General features: G+C 51.5%; 1 protein-coding gene across 2 annotated transcripts in view; it reads right to left on the reverse strand.

Annotated features, from left to right (window-relative positions):
- PIK3R5 (phosphoinositide-3-kinase regulatory subunit 5) overlaps nt 1–24,236 on the reverse strand; it is a 97,212-nt gene that overhangs the window by 26,521 nt on the left and 46,455 nt on the right. For both annotated transcript variants that reach the window (XM_075014426.1, XM_075014425.1), the window contains exons 3-6: nt 15,112–15,212; nt 9,831–9,899; nt 7,520–7,658; nt 536–605 (exon numbers count right to left, since the gene is read on the reverse strand). In XM_075014426.1, the coding sequence (XP_074870527.1) occupies nt 536–605; nt 7,520–7,658; nt 9,831–9,899; nt 15,112–15,212 (379 nt within the window). The remainder of the gene's footprint in view (nt 1–535; nt 606–7,519; nt 7,659–9,830; nt 9,900–15,111; nt 15,213–24,236) is intronic.

A 24,236-nucleotide genomic window follows, 5' to 3' on the forward strand; every position in this document is an offset into this window, starting at 1 on the left:
GGACGGTGTGTTCTCTGGGAGAGAGCCACAGAGCACCCCCTCAAGACCAGGCATTTCCGACTGCCGGGCGACAGCAGACACGGACACAGGCGAGAGGCGCAGGGAGCTCTGGGAAAGCCATTCAAACGCCCCGCTTCTTAGCTCAGTACTTCACCCCAAACCCGCACACAGCCACGGCTACAGCGAAGGGCCACTGGCCCCCACTCAGCATCGGCCCATGGCTTACCGCAGTTTGGAATGAGCGCTGGTGGCTCCAGGGAGATCTGCTCCTAGGCCACGCCAAGCAGCCCCCGCCTGCTCCCTGCTCCTAGGCCATGCCAAGCAGCTGCTGCCCACCTGCCCCCTGCTCCTTGGCCACGCCAAGCAGCCCCCGCCTGCCCCCTGCTCCTAGGCCATGCCAAGCAGCTGCTGCCCACATGCCCCCTGCTCCTTGGCCACACCAAGCAGCTGCCTCCCGCCCGCCCGCCCACCCCTGCTTCTAGGCCACACCAAGCAGCCCCATCCAACCCCTCCATGTCCCCACAAAAGCACTCACATGGTGGAGCTCTGGCCACTCTTCACAGACAGCCCCTGCTCCGCCCTCACCAGCCGTTGGTACGAAATCCCTGTGGGAAGACAGAAGCAATTCACAGACGGCAGCAGCAGGAGGGCGCACGCCCTGTCCACCTCCCTTGTGCTGCACTTTTCGAGAGAAGACCAGGAAGGAGCCTGGTCCATTAACACACAGCAGCTCTCACACACTACATCAGGCCCCCGCCTCGACAAGGCCCTGCAGACCCTTTCCCTTCAGACAAATCCGGGCAGAACCGACCACACCTGGGGAGCTGTTGGCTGGGAACAAAGTTGATGGTGAAGTGCGAGGAGGCGCCATGCTGATGGGCGTTACTGGCTTCCCTTCACTTGTACGAGAGCTACAAAGGAGGAGCAGGGGGTGACCAGGACCAGATGAGGATGAATGTGAGCAAGAGGCTGGAGTGATGGGAGACAAATAGAGGAGATGGAGATGAGGCCAGACATAAGCAAAGAGCTCCTGGACAGCAGGGAAGGGAGGTGTGAGGCATATGGCGGCCAGAGGAGCGGGCTGGGTGCAAGATCAGCAGAAGCCAGAGACATGGAGGCCGCAAGCTGGAGAGTGGGCAGGAGCCACAGGGACGGGTGTGAGGAGGACAGAAGAACCGAAAGGCAGGGAGCAGATACAGGGAGGAGGGAGCAATGAGGCCAGAGCAACTCCATGGAGATTGGAAGGCAAGTCTCATTACATTCAGCTCATCAGACGGCGCAAGAGACCCTGCTGGAGAACTGGGGCAAACGAGAAGCACACACCACAGAAAACCCACTCGGCCGCATCCCTCTGCCCATGCTAGCCTGTGCCCTGAGGTATGTCCTCAGCTTGATTTGCAGCATCCCCGGAGCCCCTTCAGCCGAGCAGCGTGGGGCCTGAAAGGCAAGTCACTGCTCAAGCCTAAGTGGTGTGTCCTCAGCCTGGGGGCTGCCAAAGTCACACGGTCTTGCTCCCAGATCAGACCCTGGAAAGGTCTCTGCCCAGGCCTGCACCGGTCCATGAGAAGCCCACACTCTGCCCAGCAGGGCTGAGCGGCCTCCAGGCTGGCACAGAGCAGGAGGTACCAAGTCAGTTGGTTTTGCCATTCTCTGGGTCTCTAAGTGCCAGGGAGGGGCTTCACCTCACAACTCCCAAAAGCAACACCTGCAGTTGGGGAAGGGATTAAGGGAGAGGCTCTCTGGATGTCCAGGCCTCAGGGGACAAGCTGATCAGCAGGGAACCAGGATAAAAAAGGGGCTTTATACCCAGGTATCTTTCTGTCTCTGATGCCCCTGACATGGGTCACTGCTGGGGGATGTTCATTCTGGTAAGGCAACTCCATTGGCTTCAATAGGATGAATGACAGGGAAAACAAGCAGGAAAGTTCTCCTACAGCAATAAGATTTGCAATCAGCAACTGCCCACAGCTGCTGCTGGCATCTCCAGGGTACCCACGAGGACTCACTGGGTGGAGAAGACTTTGCAGTGATTTTCTCTCATCTTTCTGTGACTCATCGATTAGTTATTTCTTACCCATTAGTTGATTTCTTGCAGCTCCAGAGTCGGGCTGACCAGCCATCAATGGACTCACAAATAGGAGGGAGACACGAAAACATCCCACTCATTAACGAGTGACTGCCCAGAAGAGTGAATTCAGTCAGTGCCTGGAACATGCTGTAGGAACCTGGCATCCCAGGCACTGGGTGTGGGGAGACAAAATTGTCTCTTACTTGCACCCATGACCTCCTTCTAAAGTCTCCTCAGACGGCGTATGCAAAGTTTGGTATCTAACCAGCCTGCATCCTCCTCTCTGGGCACAGGCTCTTTATACGTCCCTAGACAAAATCGCCGCTCAGGCAGCAGTCGTGTACGTTTCGCCAGGCCTACGCAGCCTCACCCTGAACCAGAAGCACCAGGTGGGCATTTGGTCCACATGGCATGCCCATAGCAGGCCACGCCCACAGAGCCAGAAGGGTCAGGACAGCTTTGTTGATCTGTACTTGTACCTCCTGGGAAGAGGGCTGAGACCTACCAAGCCCATTTTGGCCAAGACCCCAAGCAGCTCCTTGATGTGAGCCCGGCACAGCCCGGCAGAAATGTCCCAACTGAGTGGTGCATTGTCATGCAGTTTCCCGGGGCACCTTGTGTAATCCAACCTGATGCTTTGTTTGTCAGTCTTTCAACTACTTTGTTTTGCAGAATGATTCACACCAAACTAGTGAACAGACAATACCAAGGTTCATTGACGTGTTGGCAAACATCGACAGCAGTTCTGTCTTAGTTAATATTTACTTCTTGGCTTTGATCTCCACAGAAGGAGAGCTGACGCATTGGGATGTTAGCTGGTGACACTGTACCACAGCCACTCCAGAAGTCCCTGGCAAACAGAAATGAGCCTTGATTGGATTTGCAGTGGGTGACTGTCATCTCCACAAAGCCACCACTGTCCCCGGTGCCACTTGAAAGTGAAAGGCCCAGACCTGATGTCCCATGGAGAGCCATGAGGCTCTGGCCCCGAAGGTGGTCCTTCCAGGTCACAAATGGGCATATAGGCACTGCCGCCACTTTGCTTCCATGGCTGTCAAACCATCTGCCTCCTCACAGGGTATAAAGAGCCGTTAGGTTCCTAGCCCCCAGCCAGGGGCAGCAGCACTGTCGTGATGAGAGCAGGATGCAGCGAATACTCCTGGGAATCTCCCAGGGTTTTGCAGTTGTGTTTAAAACAGACTTCTGACCTGCTACTGCAGTGATAATGGACCGTGGAGACAAGGCTGGGGGATTCCAGCGAAGTGCAGGGACAGCATGAGCAGCCAGCCGGACACACAGTCTAGGGTGTGTTCACACTACAGACACTGCACAGGTCCCATCGGCTGAGTAGACACAATTCTTTTCCTAGTGTCAGCACAAAGCTACAGCCCATGGGACACAGAGCATCCAAACCTGGCTTGGGCGGAACACACTTAGCCCGAGTGGGACTGATTCCCAATCCACTTCTCCTGCTCCACGTTTCACTGCTGCAGTCCCTTGCAATGCCACGGCTGCGTGAGCACCTGGAGCCGTAGGAACACAAACCTCCCCAGCATCTCCTCCCATAACTCGGGGTTCAGGTCTTCCGGCCAAACGTCCCAGCCAGAACCTCGCATTGCAACCTGGCTTTCACTGGCCCCATGTCCCCTGAGCTATCAGTCAAGTTCAGGAGAGGTCCCTGAGACCAAAAGAAACTAGACAGGTCAAAGCAAAGCCAGCGACCTGGTGTGCACCACACAGGTAAGAGGGGGAAACATTAACCCTTTGCTTCCAGTCAGCTGTGGGGGGTGTGAAGGATTAACTCTGCAGAGCCCAGAGGATGGAGGTGGTGAGTGGAAGAGCTGGGCAAGTCAGACTGACATTTCAAAACAGAACTGCCCTGCTGCAGGTCTTTGTCCCACTACACACTCCCCATGCAAAGGCAGCCCTGCGACATCAAGCCACCCTCCACCCCAGCACCGCAGCTTGTGCTGCCCACAAACAGAGCCAGAAAACCACCTTCCCCTCTGGACAGGAGCATGCGACCCAGCCTGGCTGTCTGTCAGAAAGGGGCACTCCCAAAGCTCTCTGCTCCCTGGAGAATAGGGCAGTTCTCCGCCTTGCCACAATTTAGCATTCCCAGCAAGGCGGCCCATCACACTCCCACGTAACCGGGCAGCATGCTGCAGGAACCCAGAACTGGTCAGTAGCCGGCATGGTGTCACAGAGGACTCTCCTTGCCAGGTTCGCAGTGTGACCTCATGTGTCCTCCTCCTATCAGCTCTGGAGTCCTCAGCCACTTGCTTTCCTGGGAGCAGTGCCAACTGTGGAGACCAGCAGGTCCCTGGCCACTGCAGCTTGCTCTGTTGTGTTTGGTTCTTAGTACAGGCAGTGTAGGAAACACCATGGCCACACAAGTGTGCCCAGCAGAGGGATCTTGGTGGGTTTGTCAAGTTGAGAATGTCGGATCAATGTGCCTTTCTTTGGCAATCTTCTCTCCGGCCATCTCCAAAGCAAGCTCCCAGCACCTCATCCTAGCATTAGGGGTCTGGGTGTCATGGGACCAGGTCGGGACCCTCCCTGAGTTTGACACTGTGGAACTGCAATGTGGCTTTGTCATTCCAGAAACCAGGTCCAGCCAGAGGCCCCTGGGAAAGGTGAGACATGCTAGGCCAGGTTCACCAGTGCACCAAGAGACAAGGGGCTGAGCCCACTGGAGCTGGCTGTCCATTAAATGGACCTGAGCTGTCTTGAGTTGACCTGACTCTGTAGAGTAGACCACCAGGGCCAACCCCACTGGACTGCTTCATGTAAGCCCGGCCTGGAGGGCCTGAGAGCTCCTGCGGGTGACACATATCCAGACCCCCTTGCTGGCTGGGCCTCATCCGCCACATGACTTAATACAGTAAGGGTGCTACTGTTCACCTCGCATCTGCAACCCCCACGAATGCCTGGGGCCCAGGCTGTCCAAAGCAGCTCAGAGGTGGGATGTGGTTTAGATGGCTGTTACAAAGACTTTCTTATCCTTTTGCTTTCCTGGAAAGCATCTGCTCTCTTGCCCCATTTCTGGCAGTTCTTAAATTTCACCCCCACTTATCACCTGGTTAAGCTCTACTTAACCCCTTGGCACTGGCTGGAGAATCCGTGCAAGTACTGATAATTTGCTGATAATTAGCCTGCAGCTGTTGCCAGCCACTGTCACCAGTAGAAATTGGATCCCTGGTAACAACACAGCTTGCCTTGTCTCTTCTGGGTGCCCACTCGATAACGTGGGACGTCCCATCCATAGGGCCTCCTCGTGTCACCCTCCTATTAAGCAGCACATGACACCTTGCCCCACTGGCCTCCCAGAGCACTGCAGCTGTGTGCCACCCGGCCTCCTCAATGATGTGTGCCTTGGAGCTCGCCTGCGCCACAGGGCCTATGCCAGCACACCTTCCATGGCAGCGTCTCCATGGGGGATCGCAGAAGAGCAGACAGAAAGAGTTCGTCTGCCAGCTATAGCGACACTGCTTCCCCAAACAGCCGCAGCTGCACCTGCAGACGCACTAGTCTGTTGCCGAAGCTGGCTCTCTGCTGGAAGCTTTGCCGGCAGAGCCCTGTTGGCAGGGATTTATTCACAGCTATGCCAGGAAAACCTTGTTATGCAGATAAAGGTCATGTCCACACTGCCACTTATATCAGCAAAAGTAGTACCAGAGGGGTCGCCGAGTTAGTCTGTATCTTCAAAAACAACCAGAGGTCCTGTGGCACCTCAGACTACCATGCATCTGACGAAGCGGGTCTTTGCCCAGGAAAGCTTATGCTCCAAAATACCGGTTAGTCTGTCAGGCGCCACAGGACTTCTGGTTGTTTTAGCAAAACTGGTGTCGTTCAGGGACAGGCTCGCTGATAGGGCAGCACAGGGGACAGCTGCCCCGGGGCCTGGAGATTCCAAAGAGCCCAGGCTCCTGGCCACCCCTGCCACCACCGGAGCCCCGCACAGCATGTTCCAGGCAGCTTGTTCTGGGCAGCACTGAGGCTACCCGAGGGAAGCTATTCCAGCCCCATCCCTTCCTGCCCTCCTGCCTTGCCCAGGGGCACAGCGAGTCTGTCCGCCCCACTGCTCGGGGTGTGAAAAATACACCCCTCGTGTGACATAAGTGGCAGCGTGCACCGCACTCTCGGCGGAGAGCTTCTCCTGCTCATGTCACTTCCGCCGCTTGGCGGAGACAGTTTGATTATGTCGACAGGAGCACACCCTCCAGCTGGCATGCAGCAGCTACGTGGGAGATCTCACAGTGGTGCCAGCTGCATCAGTACAGCTGTGCCGCTTCTGTACACATGGCCTAATCTCAGTTGCCCACACACGGTTTCAACAGCATGAACCCTGCTTGGAGCTCACTGGCTCCTGTACGACCAATCCTGCCATGCCGAGGGGTGATGCGGTGAACAGCCACATGTTAAACAGCTGTTACAGTCTACAATCAGTTCTAAAACAGTAATGAATAAAATATGTCTCTGCATCCATCCTAGTGTGTCGGAATCTTCTTAAACAACCTCTCCTTTTAATTGGGATCGCTGCTTAATTGCAATCTATAGGCCATCCACAAGCATAGCCTAATTAAGACGACTGTGCTGCACAGCAACAGCTCCGATTACATGCTCCAAGTTGCAGCTGGAGCCGGGCCCAAAGTCCAATTACAGTGAGATAGCCCCGCAGCCCCAGGGAAGCAGCTGGGAGTTCCACCGTACTGTATGAAAATTTTTTACAAAGCAGCATACGCCAAGACTAGAGCTCCCTTGATAGGAATGAATGGCCTCGCTGTTATAACCAAATTGGGCCGCTGAGTCACTTTCCTTCTCATAGCAAAATTCAGGGCTAGCTGGGAAAACAGCAGACAGCAACCAGTGCTGGTTTGCCATGCAAAAGATATCGCAGAACAAAGAGGCTGCAGTGGACACGCTAGTCCACTTCCTTAATCTACCGAGATGAGCATGTATGCCTGAACTTGACATTCATGGAAGCATGGCCACAGCTGCGTGACACGGTTTCTCTCCACAACTGTGTTAATGCTAAACACAAGCCCCTGGAAACCTGTCAGTTCAGCTTTCTACCTCTAAGCGAGAGCTGGCTTGCAATCTGTGATAGGGCACCAGTGAAATGAGTTCAGCAGTCTCAGCCAGCTTCTCCCAGATGGCAAAAGCCTATTTACAGTTGCATTGGAAATCACAGTAACAAATGGACCCACAGATTCATATATAGCTGCTGGTCCTGAGCTTTGTGTAGTTTGTGTCAACACAACATGTGAAGAACAGCAAGTGACACAGAGACTTTCAGAGAGAACACTGGGAGGAGCAAGCCACTGTGGTGAGCTTTTCTAGTTTGTTGTGACGAACGGGCAAATACTTGACTCAGACCCTCTGTACCCACCACTAGAGAGAGTAAGGGTGAAAGGGGTCTGTAAAAGGATGGGCCATTTGAATTCCTACCTGGGGCCTTGAGTTCATCGCTGATGAAGGTCAGCAGCTCCCGGCAGATGTTGCAGTAGGGCACAGGCCAGGTGAGGAAGCTGTGGTAGGTGCTAATGGCCTTCAGAAGCAGGTCAGAGTCTGGTGGGAAGTGAGGAGTCTGGAGGGAAGTGAGGAGGAAATAGAAGCAGTGTGAAGATTACAGTCCAAGGCAGGGCAAGGACAGAGTCACCGAGCCCTGTCCCTCCTCTCTGGCCTTGCCCCCACCACCCCAGCCCAAAAACATTCAGACAGTGTCAGATCTTCCCAGGTCCCAGGCAGGCTCGCCAGCTGAGCTGCTCAATAGGTCAGGTGCAAGAGGAGGCAGGTTCGGTAGTCATTAGCATCATGGAAATGCACGTACGTGGGCTGGGAGGATAAGGAAAATCCCATCTGAAACTAGACCAGACCAGAGGTCCTACAGGCCAGTCCCTGACTGTAGCCAGCACTGGCTGCGTCTACACGTGCACGCTACTTCGAAGTAGCGGCAGTAACTTCGAAATAGCGCCCGTCACGTCTACACGTGTTGGGCGCTATTTCGAAGTTGAAATCGACGTTAGGCGGCGAGACGTCGAAGTCGCTAACCCCATGAGCGGATGGGAATAGCGCCCTACTTCGACGTTCAACATCGAAGTAGGGACGTGTAGACGATCCGCGTCCCGCAACATCGAAATAGCGGGGTCCTCCATGGCGGCCATCAGCTGGGGGGTTGAGAGATACTCTCTCTCCAGCCCTTGCGGGGCTCTGTGGTCACCGTGGGCAGCAGCCCTTAGCCCAGGGCTTCTGGCTGCTGCTGCTGCAGCTGGGGGTCCGTGCTGCATATACAGGGTCTGCAACTAGTTGTTGGCTCTGTGTATCTTGCACTGTTTAATGAAAGTGTGTCTGGGAGGGGCCCTTTAAGGGAGCGGCTTGCTGTTGAGTCCGCCCCGTGACCCTGTCTGCAGCTGTGCCTGGCTCCCTTATTTCGATGTGTGCTACTTTGGCGTGTAGACGTTCCCTCGCTGTGCCTATTTCGATGTTGGGCTGAGCAACGTCGAAGTTGAACATCGACGTTGCCAGCCCAGGAGGACGTGTAGACGTTATTCATCGAAATAGCCTATTTCGATGTCGCAACATCGAAATAAGCTATTTCGAAGTTGGGTGCACGTGTAGACGTAGCCACTGAGTGCTTCCGAGGAAGATTCAAGAAACCCTTCTCTGGACAACTACATCGTAACCTGCCTATTGAGGTTGTTTCTTCCTAAGCTGCATTTGTTGGTGGCTTGTGCTCTAATGCAGGAGAGTTTCTCTCTCACTAAAGAAAACACACACAAAGCAAAGTTCTCCTCCCTTTAGATGCCTCACCCTGGCATGAATCCTGCTTAGCTCTCGGTCTCCAGGAGATCTTGGAGCAATGAGCCGCACAGGATAATTATACTTTGAGTGGGGAAAAAAAGTACGCCCTTGATCAGTTTTAAAATGCGTTGCCTTTTGATTTCATTAGCCCTTGTTGGTGTTTTATGAGAAAGAGCAAAGGGGACAGATTAACCATCTGTGCAGGCATTATTTTGTACAATGCTCTCACATCCCCTCTCTGTCTCCTCTTTAAACGTAAATGGACCCAAATTTGTCAGTCTTGCCAATCTATGACAGCTCACTGCAGGGCTGTTTTCCTGCTGGAACACAGCAGAACTTCATTCCAGCACCCTCTTTCCCTGGCTGGGGCTCCCATGGCTGAGGCTGCTGACAGGGCTATGCGCTCCAGCTGGCTCCTAGCCACGGGGCTGTGGGGTGCCCTCGCACTGGGGATCCCAGGAACGAGGTGCCGGTGGGACTTGAGTTCCAGCCCCGTGTTTGTTAGAAAAAAGCACTGGCTCATTGCTTGTTTTTGGCCCCTTTCCACCTCTGCTACATCTATTTCAAGATGGGACCAGCATGGCAGAGCACCGCACTTCAGGTGAGGGTATCCCCAAAGCATAATTGGGTTAAAAATGACTAGGCAAGTTCCTGTAGGTTGGGCCCATCAATGGCCATTAGCCAGGAAGGTCAGGGTGGCAGCCCCACACTCAGGGCAACCCTAAACTTCCGACTGCTAAAAGCTGGGAGAAGCCAGAGGGGATCTATCCAACAACCTGTTCTCTGTACACCCCCGTATTGGCCACTGTTGAGGTAGGATACTGAGCTAGATGCACTCAGCCTGGCAGTTCTCGGGGCACATGCGGTGACATTATACTGCTTTCGGCTAGGGCAGAGGTCCGTTTCCCAGCCCACCCCCGAAGATGAAATTCCATCTGGTTAAACCTCTCGCACTTACAGACAGCACTGCAGAATAGAAGAGCAGAGCCAAGGGGGCGAGGAGGTCATAGTTGCATGTCTCTTGGACCTGCGAGAAATACACACGAGAAGAGGAGAATCAGCTGTGCTACCTGGTGCCACAACAGCTGCCAGGAGACAGAAATCAGTTGTGCAGAAACCACCTGATCACAAGAATTGCTCAGAGTCCTGTTCAGCACCCCATTCAATGACATCAGCGCTGAGAGTCCCCGTGACCCAACAGGCACTGCAACCAGCCGTTAGGCTACAATCCTCCGAGCGGATATTCTAACCACTGCCACTTGGCAGTACCCTACAGGAGAGCGTGACGCATTACACAGGCCTTCACATCCCAGATTGCTTCACAAATGACCCTCCAGCCACCACTGCAAGGCATCCACCTCCATGAGAGAACACGCCTCATGTTGGACCACACACTGCCATAGGGAGCCGCTGTTCTGGCCAAGCAGTGCAGGACCATTCTGCACCTGGTTGAAAATGCAGGGCAAATTCTCGGGCAGTAGACTGCCGTGTACCTTGGGCTTGTCTACCCTGAAAACATTCCAGCAGTACTGCTGCACTACTGTCCTACTTCAGTGTAGACGTTATCTAGGCCAACAAAAGGCATTTCCCCTCACCTGTTGATGTCACATTGCCTCTTCTGTCTACACCGGAAAAGTGAGGAGTGTTAGAAAATGAGTTAACTACAATCTTTAAATTTACCCTCCATTAAACGCTACTGGACAAAGACCTCAACCTTTTACAGATGTGCATTAGCTGGTCAATCCTAGATTTCCCCTAGGAGAAACGAGCATGTGAGTGAATAATGGAAAATATTTCGCAACTATTCAAATTCAAGAGGGAATTTAGATTCAGCCACATTTGTGACTGAGTTTTGCACATGGTGCAAATATGAGCTGTGCATTAAATGTAAATTATGCAACCAGATAACAGAAACACCAGTTGACTTACGTCGTTTGGCAACACAAAGTGAATTGGCATCGTTTAGAGCAAACTAATTATGGACAATCTGCAGACCAAGAATTATTCACCAAGGAAGCTTACTGGTAATTACGGATCCACACAGGAACAGCATCAGTTCTTCTGGAACAGTTGGAGAAAAAGGGGTGGGGGAGAGCAAATGTAACCCACACACCTACTGGGGGTGGGTCACCGTCCCATAAAGAGGCACCTGGACCACTTACACAGAGAACGAATGAGTCTTCTGTACAGCCTGAGCTGAAAACCAGCTGACTTTCAGCTCAAACCATACAGGCTCCTGTACTAAGCTCCAGAGGTCCCAGGTTTGCATTTACCTATTGGAAGTTAAAAAAAGATTCCCAATAATCAACTCATTAGGTGGTGCACTGCCAACCCCAACCATTTAACACTCATAAGTCAAAGCCTTAAAAAGGAGTGACTTTTTGGTTCATTTTAATTCTTCTTCCAGCTTGAGTCTTTAGAGTAGGTGCATTGAGGTCATGTGATCAAGCTGTTGTACTTAACTAGGAAGGCTAGAAAAACATTTTAGCAAAACAAAAGCAGCAATTTTCACTTGCTCACATGTCTCAAGGAGCTGGGGCTTTAACTAAAATATCAAATACAGGTTGAACCTCTCTCCCTTGGCACCCTCAGGACCTGACTGGTGCCAAACGAGAAAATTTGTTGAATCACAGGAGGTCACTATTGTCTAGCAATATTACCAGCACTTCCACTGCTTACTGGGCTCTTAGAAGACATTTAGGGTTAAATTAGAGCTAAACAACAGCCCAGAACACTGAAAGCCAGGACTGGTGGCTGGAAACAAACTTTATGGGACCACGGGAAACTTAGCTACAGCCATGCTAAACAGTTGTCCGGCTAACTGTAATCATGCTGGATTACGGAGTTGCCAGATGAGAGAGTTCCCGACTGAAAGGTCCAGCCTGCTCTACCAGACTCCAGATAAAAGTGAGCGCTGAGGACACTGTAGATGTGAATTACTGTAAGGTGTCCCCATTGGCAAACTTCATCTTCATTAATTCAATTATTCATGAGCAGCTCCAAGTTAGAGAGCACCCACGCTGCTTCCCAGGGCCCCAGGCAGGAGCACTGGCTGCCGTCGCTTCCCTGGGGCCGGGAAGGCTGGTGGATGCTGCCACTTGCGTGGGCTCTGAGCTGCCCCCCTCCCCGTTGGTGAAAAGCAACATTTGCGAGGGTTCTGAAAACCAAACCCCCGCGAATGTTGCAACCCCACTGCATTTGCTAACCTGTGCTGTTGCTACTAGCACCACCTCCTGGCAGGCTAGTCCCCCATCCACACCCTGGTGCAGCTTGACTTGAGAGATCTGATGGCTTCAGGCCAGAAGATGGACTTGTTAAAGGTTAATAGTTCAGCACCTCTGACCCTTCATGTTCCATTCTTAGCTGGACACAGCAAACCCAGCAGCGTGCTGCTCACTACAGCCGCTAGCATTTGCTCACTCCCTACTTTCTAAATATATTTTTTGGTTACAAAGCAAAGAGAAAAGCCCACAGAAACCTTCCATAAAATAGCAGGAAGCTACCAATTCCTTCAACAGGCAAAAAAGGAACACTTGCAACAAGGGCAGGTCTCAGGAAGCTGAGTCTCATAAATCCTTGTGCACCAAACCAATAGCAGCCCTGCCCCGGGCTCCTGGAACCGAATAGCTGGGATCTCCTTTCCCCGGCTTCCCCCTGCACAATGGGCAGCACACAATGGAGAATGCGTCTGGAGGCCGGGCTGCTCCCCAAGTGCCAAGGAGAGCAGTCACCATTGTGCGACTGGAGGTCATGCACATTGCAGCGCTTCAGGAAGTAGGAAACCTCTCCTTGGGTCTTGTGATGTATTCAAAGTGCAGATGTTGGCGTTTGCTCTTTCCTAGTGCACTCCTACATCCCTTTTCTCTGCTGTTCCCACATACCAGCAGCTGCTCTCCGGAGGCTGAGCCTCCAGGCGCAGACACTCAGTCATGTGCTGTTACAGTGTCCGCTGAAACCTGAGGAACTCAAACCTTTTGGGCTCACGCTGATACCCCTGCAAGCTGACTGGAGAAGGCAAGCTGGAAGAGGGCCAACCCACAGCAAATCAGATTCACCTTTGGGGCGCAGGGTGCACACCAGTGTTCCCGGTAGGCTGCGTGCTTGTCCAGCTGCTCAGGAGAGATTCAAATGCCACTCACCTGACTAGCAGAGTGCCCACAGCTGGGCTTTTGTTTCTCTTGGTGGTGCACATAAAACTGACACAGCGCATGGATGAAATGATTTTATGGACACAGGATCTGCCTTTTTGCAAGCAGCCTGGGAACAGCTCTCAATGTGACTAAATTTGTTCTTCCAATTATCTGCCAAGTAATTCCTGCCAGGAATTCTTAGTCTAGTCGTAGGCCAGGTCTACACTAGCCCTAGAAGTCGATCTCAGATACAAAGGTCCAACTGTGGCAATTGCGTAGCTGGTATCAGCATACTGAAGATGGATTTTTCTGTCTGTCTGCACGGAGAGAGGTCTTTTTCCTCGTGAGAACGAGGAGCGCCAGGCTGACTGGCCAGCACTGACAGTTCAATTTAGCATGTCCCCACTTGGTGTGCTAAATCAAAGCCTGGAAGATCAACCCTGAAGTAGTCGATCTTCAGTCAGTGTAGACATACCCACAGAGTTTCAGACTAGATGCTACATCACAGGCCACCTTGCTACCTGCATGCTATGCCTAGCCAATGAAATTAGAGCACGTTAGATCCACGAGATATTAGACTGTTGTGTGCATAGAGTGAGAACAGGAGGGATCGAGGTGCACCATGCACCCAAGCAACTCCCCCCGCTTTCTCCACCCCCACGGGCAGGGAAACAATTTAGTGAAAGATACACAGATAATCCTGGCAAGCGACCTGTTCTCACATGCTGCCGTGGATGGCAAAAAACCACCACTATCGCTTAGTCGTATTTCAGTCTTTATTCTGCCTTAATCTCCACAGGCACGTTGTTTGTGAGTGCCTGGCTGAGGCCTCACCATGAGCACCTGATATTTTAAATGCAAGCTGTGTTGGTTAAGTCTGCCTGGGCACAACCCCAGTCATGGTGCCAGGATCCACAGGTAGGAATTCACCAGTCATGTACCTTGAACATTTTCAAGCTTTCTCTTAAAATTCATCATTTCCAGGAACTTTCCTCCCAGTGGCTCTGCTTGGGAGGATATTCACAGAGAGAGACCACGAGAGAGAGAGTGAGTCACCCCAGGGTTCCAACTTGTTACAGAACCAGCTTCCTTCTAAAATCCAGGAGGGATCTGTGAATGTGGATCTGATGCCCTTTACTTCCATCCCACCACACCAATAAGGCCCACATCCTCAAAGGTATTCACACACCTAACTTCAGTGAATACCCCTGAGAACCTGGGCCCAGCCTCTTGTCTACGGAGCAGAGTCAGTGCACTCAACCTATTTTGGAAGCGTTTCCCCTGTCCCAGTTGCCTTTTACTTCTGTGAAATAACCTAGCAGCAGCAACAGCAGCCTCAGTATAGCCTCGGAAGGGGGATGGTTCTGGTTCCAGAAATGAGGCAAAGGCCCTCACCTTCCTCAACTTCAGTTGGTCACTGAGATCATTATAGCAGTGCCCAGAGACTCCAGTCACGCTCAGCGCCCCCATTGTGTTAGGCAATGTCCAACACAAGCTCGTGTGCTCTCTCTCTCTCTCTCTCTCTCTCTCTCTCTCTCTCTCACACACACACACACACACACACACACACTCTTGTCCCTGTTTGGAGGAGTTTTGTCAAAGATAAAAAGATCAAAGGTGGCAGAAGATGACACGACGTAAGCGAAGTTCTCCATCCCAAACCCACTGAAATCCACCTGGTGTGTTTCCCCTGCTTTTGCTGGGATGTGAACCAGTTCTGAAGTGGTGGCAGTGAGCACATGCTAGTGCAAGAGCCGTCACCTTGACCCTCCAGAGCTAAAAGCACCAGCTGCTATGTTCTGAGCTTCATGGCCCGGGCTCCCTGGTGGCGCCATAAGAGATTCCACTCTTCTGCCGACTGGGCACGGAGGCAGTCTTGTAGCACACTCATCTGTAGTACTTCAGATAACTCTTGTCTAATACCTTTCACACAAGCATCCAAATGACAAAGTACCTGGGGCAAGGGGCTTCTTTTGAGACTGCAGGACAGGACCCCGACCAGAGTCCACCCCAGTGACAACAAAGCACTTACTGCCCCCTTTGCAGAAGCCCCTCCAGCCTCCCCACCCCCAGCAGGAGCAGTCTCCATTTTTGGTGGCAGGGCCTTACCTCTTGGGTTTTCTGCAGGATTTTCTCCAGAAGGATGAGGTAGTTTCCTGCATCTCGGCTGACCAGCTCCTGCAAGCTCCAGCAGTTCAGACACAGTCCAGCTACCAGAGAGAGAGAGAAAAGGGCCACATTTCAAATGCACCAGAGACTCCAGAGCAGCAGCAGGGGAGATGCACAGAAGGAGCCAAGCAACACATGAAGTATGGGGCTAGCATGTTGTGTCAGCAAGAACTAGAAACCCAGCACGTTGTTTCTAGTCTTTTCTACAAGGTTCTTACTAGGTCCTCACAGAGATGGTATCTAAGCACCTTCTGCTCGTGCCTGAAGTATTAGGACTAATGTCTCTCATGTGTGGGTCACTTTCCCTCACCTTCTCTTGCCAGGGGAGAACTGGGCAGCCAGGGGAGGGAATTGTTCTGGCAGGGTTTGGGATTCATTTTCATGGTCCCTGCTGCTCCGTGATGACCTCAGAAAAGGCAGGTTGGGGAAGTGCATGTGGCACTTGGCGGTTTGGCACGGTCCTTAGTTCCTGGTGGAGTTTGTTCCACAGTCTGACACTAGCCCCTAGAAATCCCCATTTCCTGCACAGATGAGCATTACCTGAGCAGCAGGGAGTGCCAGAGCTCGGAAGGTGTCACCCACCATCCTCCTCCAGGGGTTTTAACCTCTTTTCGATGCTCCAAGCCAGGGCCCCATACATGGCCCCTGACTTGAACTTGGTCTGACAGTGATGGTATGAAGCTCATGAGGCAAATAACTGTGATTGCTGTCTTCCGGGTATTTAATGTCCCTCAATTCCAAGTCTCAGACGGTTGTTACCATCCAAATTCCCAGCCATGCAGCTAGCAAGTGGGAAAGCAGGGAGATTTGAGACAGAAAAAGCCTGCGGAGAGAGCTGAGAACTGAGGCCTCAGACAAAGAACGCCTCCAGTACATTGATACTGCCACTAGCCTTAGCTAAGACACCAGGAAAGATGTCTCTGGTCTCAGATAAGCATCTTTATGGAAGCCTGGACACAAGTTATTTCTACTCTGGTATTAAATGATTTCTGAGGGAGAAGATAAAACAGTTATGAGATGTTGAGGGAGAGGACAAAGGTTGGTTAGAGGGTGGATAAAGAAGCCTCTATCCTGACCAATGGAAACTGAATCACCACTAACGTGTATCTCCTGACTCTTGCATCCTTCATCATGTGTTTAGAGCCTTAAAGCTGACAATGAGACAAGGCGTTTCCCGGTTCCTAAGCTCTTCCCGTGTCAACAACCTATCAGGTGGTCACCGCAGCCCCCAACTCCTCCCAGGCAGTCAGTGAGGCAATGCTCGGTGGAAAGATAGCTCTGCATCCCTACGACACTCCTGGCTGAAGAGATTCACTTTGTGGCTGAAGGTTTTCTTCACAGCCTACAGTGGCTAAAAACATGCAATAAATAACAACAACACTAAAGCTGATTCTGGAAGAGTTGTTCTGAATATCCCATATGGAAGGCAATTATGTATTAACTAATGTAGCTGCACAGTCACATCATAATATACAGTGCCCAGGTTATGCTCATGTCAGTGAAATCCAGTAACTGCAGGAACCAGACAAGTGTGTCCCCCTTTTAGGTACAGATTCCACATGACAATGGTGATAAAACACCCCAGCTTGCTGATTCTAAGGAGGCTGCTTTGTCTTTTGGGCCAGAAGGGCCCCATGCTGTGGACAAAGGCCCAAGCTCTCTGTGGGGAAAGTTGGCTCAAGAAAAGGCATTTTGCAACCCCCCACCTTTCTGACTTGCTCCCCTCCATTCCTGTCTGATTTGATGCTGACACAGTGACAGACAGCACGTGCAGCTTCCCTCTTCTGATCTCAGAGGCGATCGACAAATAAAGACCAAACCGCTGCCTCATTCGACGACCACGGAATCAGGCCGGGGGCCTGCTGAAGCAATGGCCTGGGATTGCATAGCTAAACCCACCCACGGGGGAGATCAATACAGTTGCACTTGTAACTTCACCTTTGGCACTGCCGGACTTCGGCCTGACTTGCTCACTACGTTAGTGTTAGGACCTGATCTGAAGGCCCAGCCAGCAGCGCGAGAGTTAATTCAACAGCACTTCACTTTTTCATTCAGGGCTACCTCTGACAGGCTTTCCTCCCGGAGGCCAATGTGATTTGACCTCTGTGCTTCCTGAGCTGCACTCGTCTCTTGGCTGGGCTCTGGTAAGTTGCTGTCATCAAATCTTTCACACAAGTGGGGTTTTCCTCTGTCAGCATTGCAGCACCTTCCTGGGAAAGTTTCAGGATGCAAGGGATTGTCTCGGCTGTCCCAGCAGAAGCAGCCAGAGCTGCTGGGCACTGGGCTGATTTCAGCAAGGCAAGAAGGATGCTGGGATCAGGGGAAAGGTCAGGGCATCATCTGGACAGATCTGGATGCTAACGACCCCTGACTTCAGCTGAACTGAGCTGGGAAGAGGGGATCAGGCAGGTTTGTCAAGTGGCCGTCTGCAAGGCAGATCAGGTTGTTTGGAGCAGACGCCTTCGAGAGCAGGGAAACACCCAAGGGGACAAAGGAGGGCTTGCAAAAGCAGCAGGGACTGAAATGCACCTTGGTAAGTTCCCAGATGAAGAAAACTCCATTTCCTGTACAAGCACAGCCACACATGCAACCAGCCCCAGCAAGGTGCTGCTCTTTCCTTCCTCTCCTCACCAGCAAAAGAGAAGGAAATCATGAGGTCTGGCAGCTCAATTCTTGGCTAAAGAGGGGGTGGCGCGGGTAACAAGGCTGGAATCCTTCCAGAGGGAGAGGCTGACAACCTCTTGGACAACAGGAGAGCGAGGAGGGAGGTATAAGGGGTGGATCTAAGGCAAGTGGCACAGATGCAAAGCTGGCTTGATATTACGTGGGCCACCCTTGCGATCCTGAAGTCCCCCAGGACCTAGGGGCAATCCCATGAGGATGCAGCAAAGCGATATTTAAATCCCACCCCATGAGATAGAGTGGAACCTCTCTTTGGTACAGCTTAAAACTGGGGGTTTGCCTAAGCAAAGTTTCCTCATCACAGCAGGAATGTGGGATGGCTTGGGCAGAGGGACAGCTGCTGCAGAGATGAAGTCCTGCAGGAGGCATCAAGATTGCAACTGCAGAGCTGGGGTGATTAGGCCATCATAATCCCCAGGACAGCCATGGCTTTCAGTTACCAGGGCAGAGCAGGGTCCCTGATAAAAATACATCAGAGCAAAAGCATCCCAGCTCTGAAATCTGCAGCCGCCATAGGCCAGAAAGCAGTACCATGCCAGCAGTGATCAACATAGACTCAGAGCTCCAGACTTCAGTGGGAATTCTCGCCCTGCTATGTCCCACCAGCTTTGCATTACGACTGTCCGGGGGCTTGACCTGAGTGCCAGAGTGTCCTGGATCTCTTTCACCCCAGCCTGCAGCTCCATTGAGACACAAATGTGGTCTCTGCATGGATAGCTCAGAAGATCACAGGCTACCGTACAGCAAACAGGACCTTTAGTCACAGAGGCCCTCTCCTTCCTTCTGTACCTGTCATGATGCTGGGGTGCAATGGAGTCTGCTGAGCTGGGAGAGCGGTGCACAGCTCAGCACTGCTGGAGGGGTGGGAGGATTTTTAGGCAATACAAGGTAAAGCGATTCAGAGTCCTGAAACTGAAGCTGCCACCCTGTAATGTGGCCAACACATCCCAGTCATGCCCTGAGCAGCGCCCTTCTGCATCTCCCGTGAACAAGCCTTTTAAATAAGGCCACAAGCACCCAGCACATGACACAACCGCACCCTCGACAGAGAATTCATGAACTTGCTGGCCAAAGTGGAGACTGAATTATTGCCCCTCAGTTCCCCCTTACAACTCACTCTTCTCAGTCAGCTTGCTCCTCTCCCAGTGTAACAGGCCCCAAGTGGCTTTCTTGGGGGACTGACCCTGGGGGACCACACCTAAAGGCAGGGGCTGCTAGAGTCAGATTCCAAGGCCACAGGGGAGCACTGTGATAACGTAGTCTGACCACCTGTACAGCACAGGCCAGAGAACAGCCCCACAATACAACCCAGCCTTGATTTTAAAATGGTCAGGGATGGAGAAGCCACTGCAGCCCTTGGGAAATTGTTCCAGGGTTAAAAATTACAACTGTTTCAAGTCTCAATTTGCCTAGCTGCAAGGTCCAGCCCTTGGTTCATGTTAGACCTATGTCTAGAGCAAGGATCCACTTCTGAAGCATTTGTTCCTCATGTAGACATAGACCATCATCCTCCACATAATCTTCGTTTAGTGAACAGACTGAGCTCCTTGCACCTCTCACTTGACAAGGCAAGCTTGCTAACCTCTGATCAGTCTCAGGGCTCTGCTCTGAGCTCCCTCCGACTCATCAACATCCTCCTTGAATTGGGGGCACCAAAACAGGACACAGGATTCCAGCCATGGTCATGTTAGTGCCAAATCGCAAGTTAAAAGCCTCTCTATTGCTGCTCAGAATTCCTGTGGCTACGCATTCCAGCATCGCACTGGGAGCTCACATGCAGCTGATGATCCACCACAACTCACAAATGATTTTCAGGTCCCTGCGTGGGGATAGAATCCCCCTGTCCTGTAAGCAAGGCCTCCAGTCTTTGTTCCTAGGTTTGAATTCAGCTGCATTTACATGTGTGTGGTTTGCTTGTGCCAAGTTTAATGAGTGATCCCCATAGAATTTAACGGGGGCAGGTCTGGGTCTGAAATGCCCATCATGAAGACATGCACGGACACCCCATGTCACGGCAGTTAAGAGTTCCCTTTCCTGCCCAGGGAGGAGAGAATCCCCAACATTCCCTTCCTGGTGTGGGCACTGCAAGCTGACTCCGAAACAGAATGACCAAGAATACATTTCACCACTTCCCAACACGGCAATTACTGCTCATCTGAAGGCCGTGGCGCAGAGTGTCTTACTTCCTTTCCTCAGATCTAAGACAGCACGAGTCATTGGTGAACTTATGATACATGTACAGCACCTCCCTCTCAAACGGCATGCTTCCAGCCTCCACAACATGAAGGACAAGCACTTGGTTCCTCACTGAGGGCTCGTTCCATGCCACGGCATGAACATCAGTCATTTTTATTAAGCCCCTTTAAAAGCATGGTGAGAATGGTTTTGCTTTAGGTCTGGAGAAGTGGTTCTCCAGCCTTGCATTATTCAGTGCAATGGCCAGAAAGACCTTGAACAAGTTTTCCAAGAGGAGCAAATCACCTTACGTGGGAGACCAGACCTGAAAAGGTGATTTTCCCTGCAAAGCAGGTTTTATCAATGACAACCTTTTGCATCCAATGACAAATGCTATAATCACACCTTCACTCATTGTTATTGGGCTCAGTACAGACGTAACTGGGTGAAATTGGAGGCCTGTGTTATAAAAGGGCTAATTGTCCCGCCTGGCCTTTAAAAAAAAAACAAAAACAAACACAAAAAAAAGCGATGAATCTCAGCCTGCCATGGTACAAATGCATGACAAAGAACCAAAGTGATGGACACAAAAATTATACATGCAGGTGACTGATGATGCTGGGGCCCCATCCCTTTAGTGTATTTAAGTGACTTTGCATCAGCGTAAGGAGTGAAGGAGACCCAGGTGGTACAGCGTGTATGGAATCTTGGTCCTGTAATGACGGACAGCCTTGAAACGAGGCACAGGAGATGCATGACTGCAATCTAACAGCCATTCATAGGCTCAGTCTACACTGCTGAGTTTAACACAACAGTATGGTGATGGCACACTCCCAGTCCCCTAGGAAACGACCTCCACAAGAGGAGCCCCTAACAGGGCCATGAGCCTGTCTACGCTGGCTGTTTTTTTCACAGCCCCGAGCAAGAAAGTTACAGCACAGTGACGTGGCGGTGTAAACAAGCCCGCAGTGAAGAACAGTTCTCAGCCCAGGAACTATGTGTGGAGTCCTGTGAGGATACAAAACTGGCATCTGCATCTCCATCGGCAAAGGTGGATACCATGGCTATAAAGCAGCTATGGGTGAAGTTGCAAGGCTCTAACGATGTGAGCACTGGGGTTCCTTTCCTTACCAACTGAAGCCCACTAACGAGGCAGAGCCTAACTAGCTCAGAGTCAGGCCCTTTGTCAGATGAGGGCACTGGAAAGTTAAATACTGAACCAGGTTAATATCCCGTCTGGGGCATTCAAGCAGGCTGACTCTCTCCCCCACGGTGGGTGAAAACTGACTCTGTGCAATGGGAAGCAAAGGGAGCCAATTTATGTTCTTCTACAGCATGATGCTTCTGGGCTGACCTCTGGGGAGGACTGCAGGGAACAGACCCTGTGTAAGCTCACACCGTGACCTCGGATGAGTCCGTCTGCTCCATTAATCACACATCTCTGCCGCCAGAGCTATAAAAGACCCTGAAAGAGGGAAGCTGGAACAGTGCGGGAATGTCCTAGAATAGATCCTGTCCATGGGCAGGTCATGAGAGGGTAATGCCACCAGGCACACAGAACTGGTGCACTGCAGTGGTGACACTCAGACATACACAATTAAGACAGTCATATAGGCAAGAAGGTGGTGAGTACCTTAGAAGAATATCCTAGTAACTCTGCTCCCTCCTTGCACAGTCTATGGTGCGACAGGCGCAGAGCAGCAGCAGGTTTCTATTACAAAGAAGTCTGGCTTGTTTCATTTTCAAATCCAGAGTATTCTGGCGCAGTCAGGACAGTCTCCAGCAGAGATTACCTGCTACAGGAGACAGGCACTGCAGGGGGACAAGGTCATTTAAAAATTTCAGCCTCTTCTTATGCTGTAAAGCTACAGACATTCATAAACAGATGCCTGAGGTATGTCCTTCCCATCAAATGGCAGGACTTGGTCACAGATGAGGAGCTTTGGAACAGAGCAGGACGAGAACCACTTGATGTTCAAATCAAGAGAAGAAAGTGGGGATGACTAGGCCACACTGTCAGAAAACCATCACCCAGCACAGTTGTCAAACTCTCACATGGAACCTGCCAGGAAAACGCAAAAGAGGAAGACCTCGGACAACGTCGAAACAACCTACTGAGACTGAAGGACAGCAACTGGGGTACCCTTGGGATCAGGTTGAAGTTTTGTCCCGAGGCAGAGTGAAGTGGAGACTTGTAGATGACCTATGCTCCACTTGGAGTACAAGGGTTTAAGTCAAGTCAGTCAGTCAAGTCTGCTGCTGTACTGAATCTTAAATCCTTCCTTACAAAACTGAAGTAGCATTCAAGAATGCCCAGAGTCTGTTCCCACCAACCTCATGAGGTACAGAGAACGTTACCTTTCCAGCCTCATTGGTTGGGTTTGTACAGTGGGAACCTCACAAGACAATGGAGTGTTCATCAGGGAGGTAAGTAAGTCAGTATTGTTTTTGCTCTGCAGCTTAGAAGACAGACACAGATCAGTTTACAGCCTTGTCTTCAGAAGTATTGGGCTCTGTAGTTCGCAAGCTCGGAATCTTTGGAAGACACCAAAGTCATACACCACTTGCCAAAGGAGAGCACGTCAGCGGCAGAAGTGGGTTAGATCAGAGATCTGCTGACTCCCTGGCCCATGCTCTGACCACACAGCCTCCAGAACCACATCAGCAGAAGCCAAGCTGGTTTTTGCAGCAAAGAAATTAACAAGGAAATCCAAAGCCATGTGACTGAACAGCCAGGGCCAGAGAAATCTTACTTTAGAACAGAACAGGATACAGAGACTAGGGCAGAGACTACCATCTTTATTTGATTTGTACAGCACCTAGCACAGCCAGGTTCCAGTCCACAACTGGGGCTCCTAAGTACTATGGTAATACACATCTATATAACAATTAGCTCCTGCATCAGGCTACACTGGTCTGGGCAGAAGAGCAGCTTTTACCCCCATGAAATATTTCTGCTTTGACCTCCAGCATCAACAAAGATTATGGCACCTTTGCCTCGAATCAAGCAACAGCCAGGCCAATATTGCAGGGGGCAGAGAAGGGGGTGTTGGCTAGGAAGGATGAGGCTTGAAGGCTGCTTTTCTCAGAACTACTCTGCAATACTTGGCATCCGTACGCCTCCTCCAGTGGCTGCTACCTTCTGAATTCTGCAGCTGTGGTTAACGCTTCCCCTTTGCTTCTTCGCAAAAGGGACAATTGTCAACTTCAAAAAAATGATAAACCCAACTCACCACACGACTCCTCGCCAGCTGGTAGAAGTGACTCTCAGGATCATTAGAACACACACAGGTTGCCAAGGTGAAAAACATGCGTCTATTTTTTTTTTCCAGTTTGTTTCCATTGTGCATTTGATGACACATCGTGAACAAATCAATGCACTGTCCTAGGTTGCCCCGTGTGTGCATTCCTTTAAAGCCTTGAAAGCTGAAGGAACATTGGCCAAAATTTTCAAAATATGTCTAAGTCCCACTCTTAGTAAAATCAAGGAAGTCAAGGGCACTTAGGGTTCTAAGTCCGTTGGATTTACTTCCTTTCGCAGACCGTATTCACCATCAGCATCAGACCCTTGAAATGCCATCTCCTCCCCACAAGGCAAATGTGTCAGTGGGCTTTTAATGGGATCTTAACAAGAGAATGGCAGTAACCCTGTATCCAGGGACTGCCCCACGATAAGCCAATAGACACATCACAGACACTTGCAAACACCAAAGCAGTGGTTAGCCTGGCAGAGGGTTGCAGTTTCCATTATTTATACCTGTGCGTGAAGAGATGAGACCTCTCCCTACTCTCCAGTCCTGGACAGGCACTGTATTTGCAGCACAAGTGATGCACAGAAGCGTTTACAATCCAGCCACGTATTCCATCGCTACAGAATGACACTCTCTTGAGCAGCTCTGTTGTTCTCATACCAAGTTAAGTGACTTGCCCAGATCAGAGGGCATCTGGCTGAGCTGAGAACTGAATCTGTATCTCCCGGTTTCCAGTCCAAGGCTTTCACCACAACCATCCTTCCTCTGGAGGCCAGGTGTACCCTACCAGCAACTGGGCTGGGAGCGGGGGCTCAGCTGCAAGCCCCAGAAGGGGCAGGGCCTAGGGCAGTCAGCCCTCAGCCCTGCCCAGACCGCGTCCCTGCCTTGACTCACTTCACAGGGGCCTGGAGCTCCAGCCACTGCCAAAGTCTGCCTTTGCCAGGGCAACTGGCCCCT

Source organism: Carettochelys insculpta, chromosome 20 (assembly GCF_033958435.1).
Source record: "Carettochelys insculpta isolate YL-2023 chromosome 20, ASM3395843v1, whole genome shotgun sequence".
NCBI classification, from domain to species: domain Eukaryota; kingdom Metazoa; phylum Chordata; order Testudines; family Carettochelyidae; genus Carettochelys; species Carettochelys insculpta.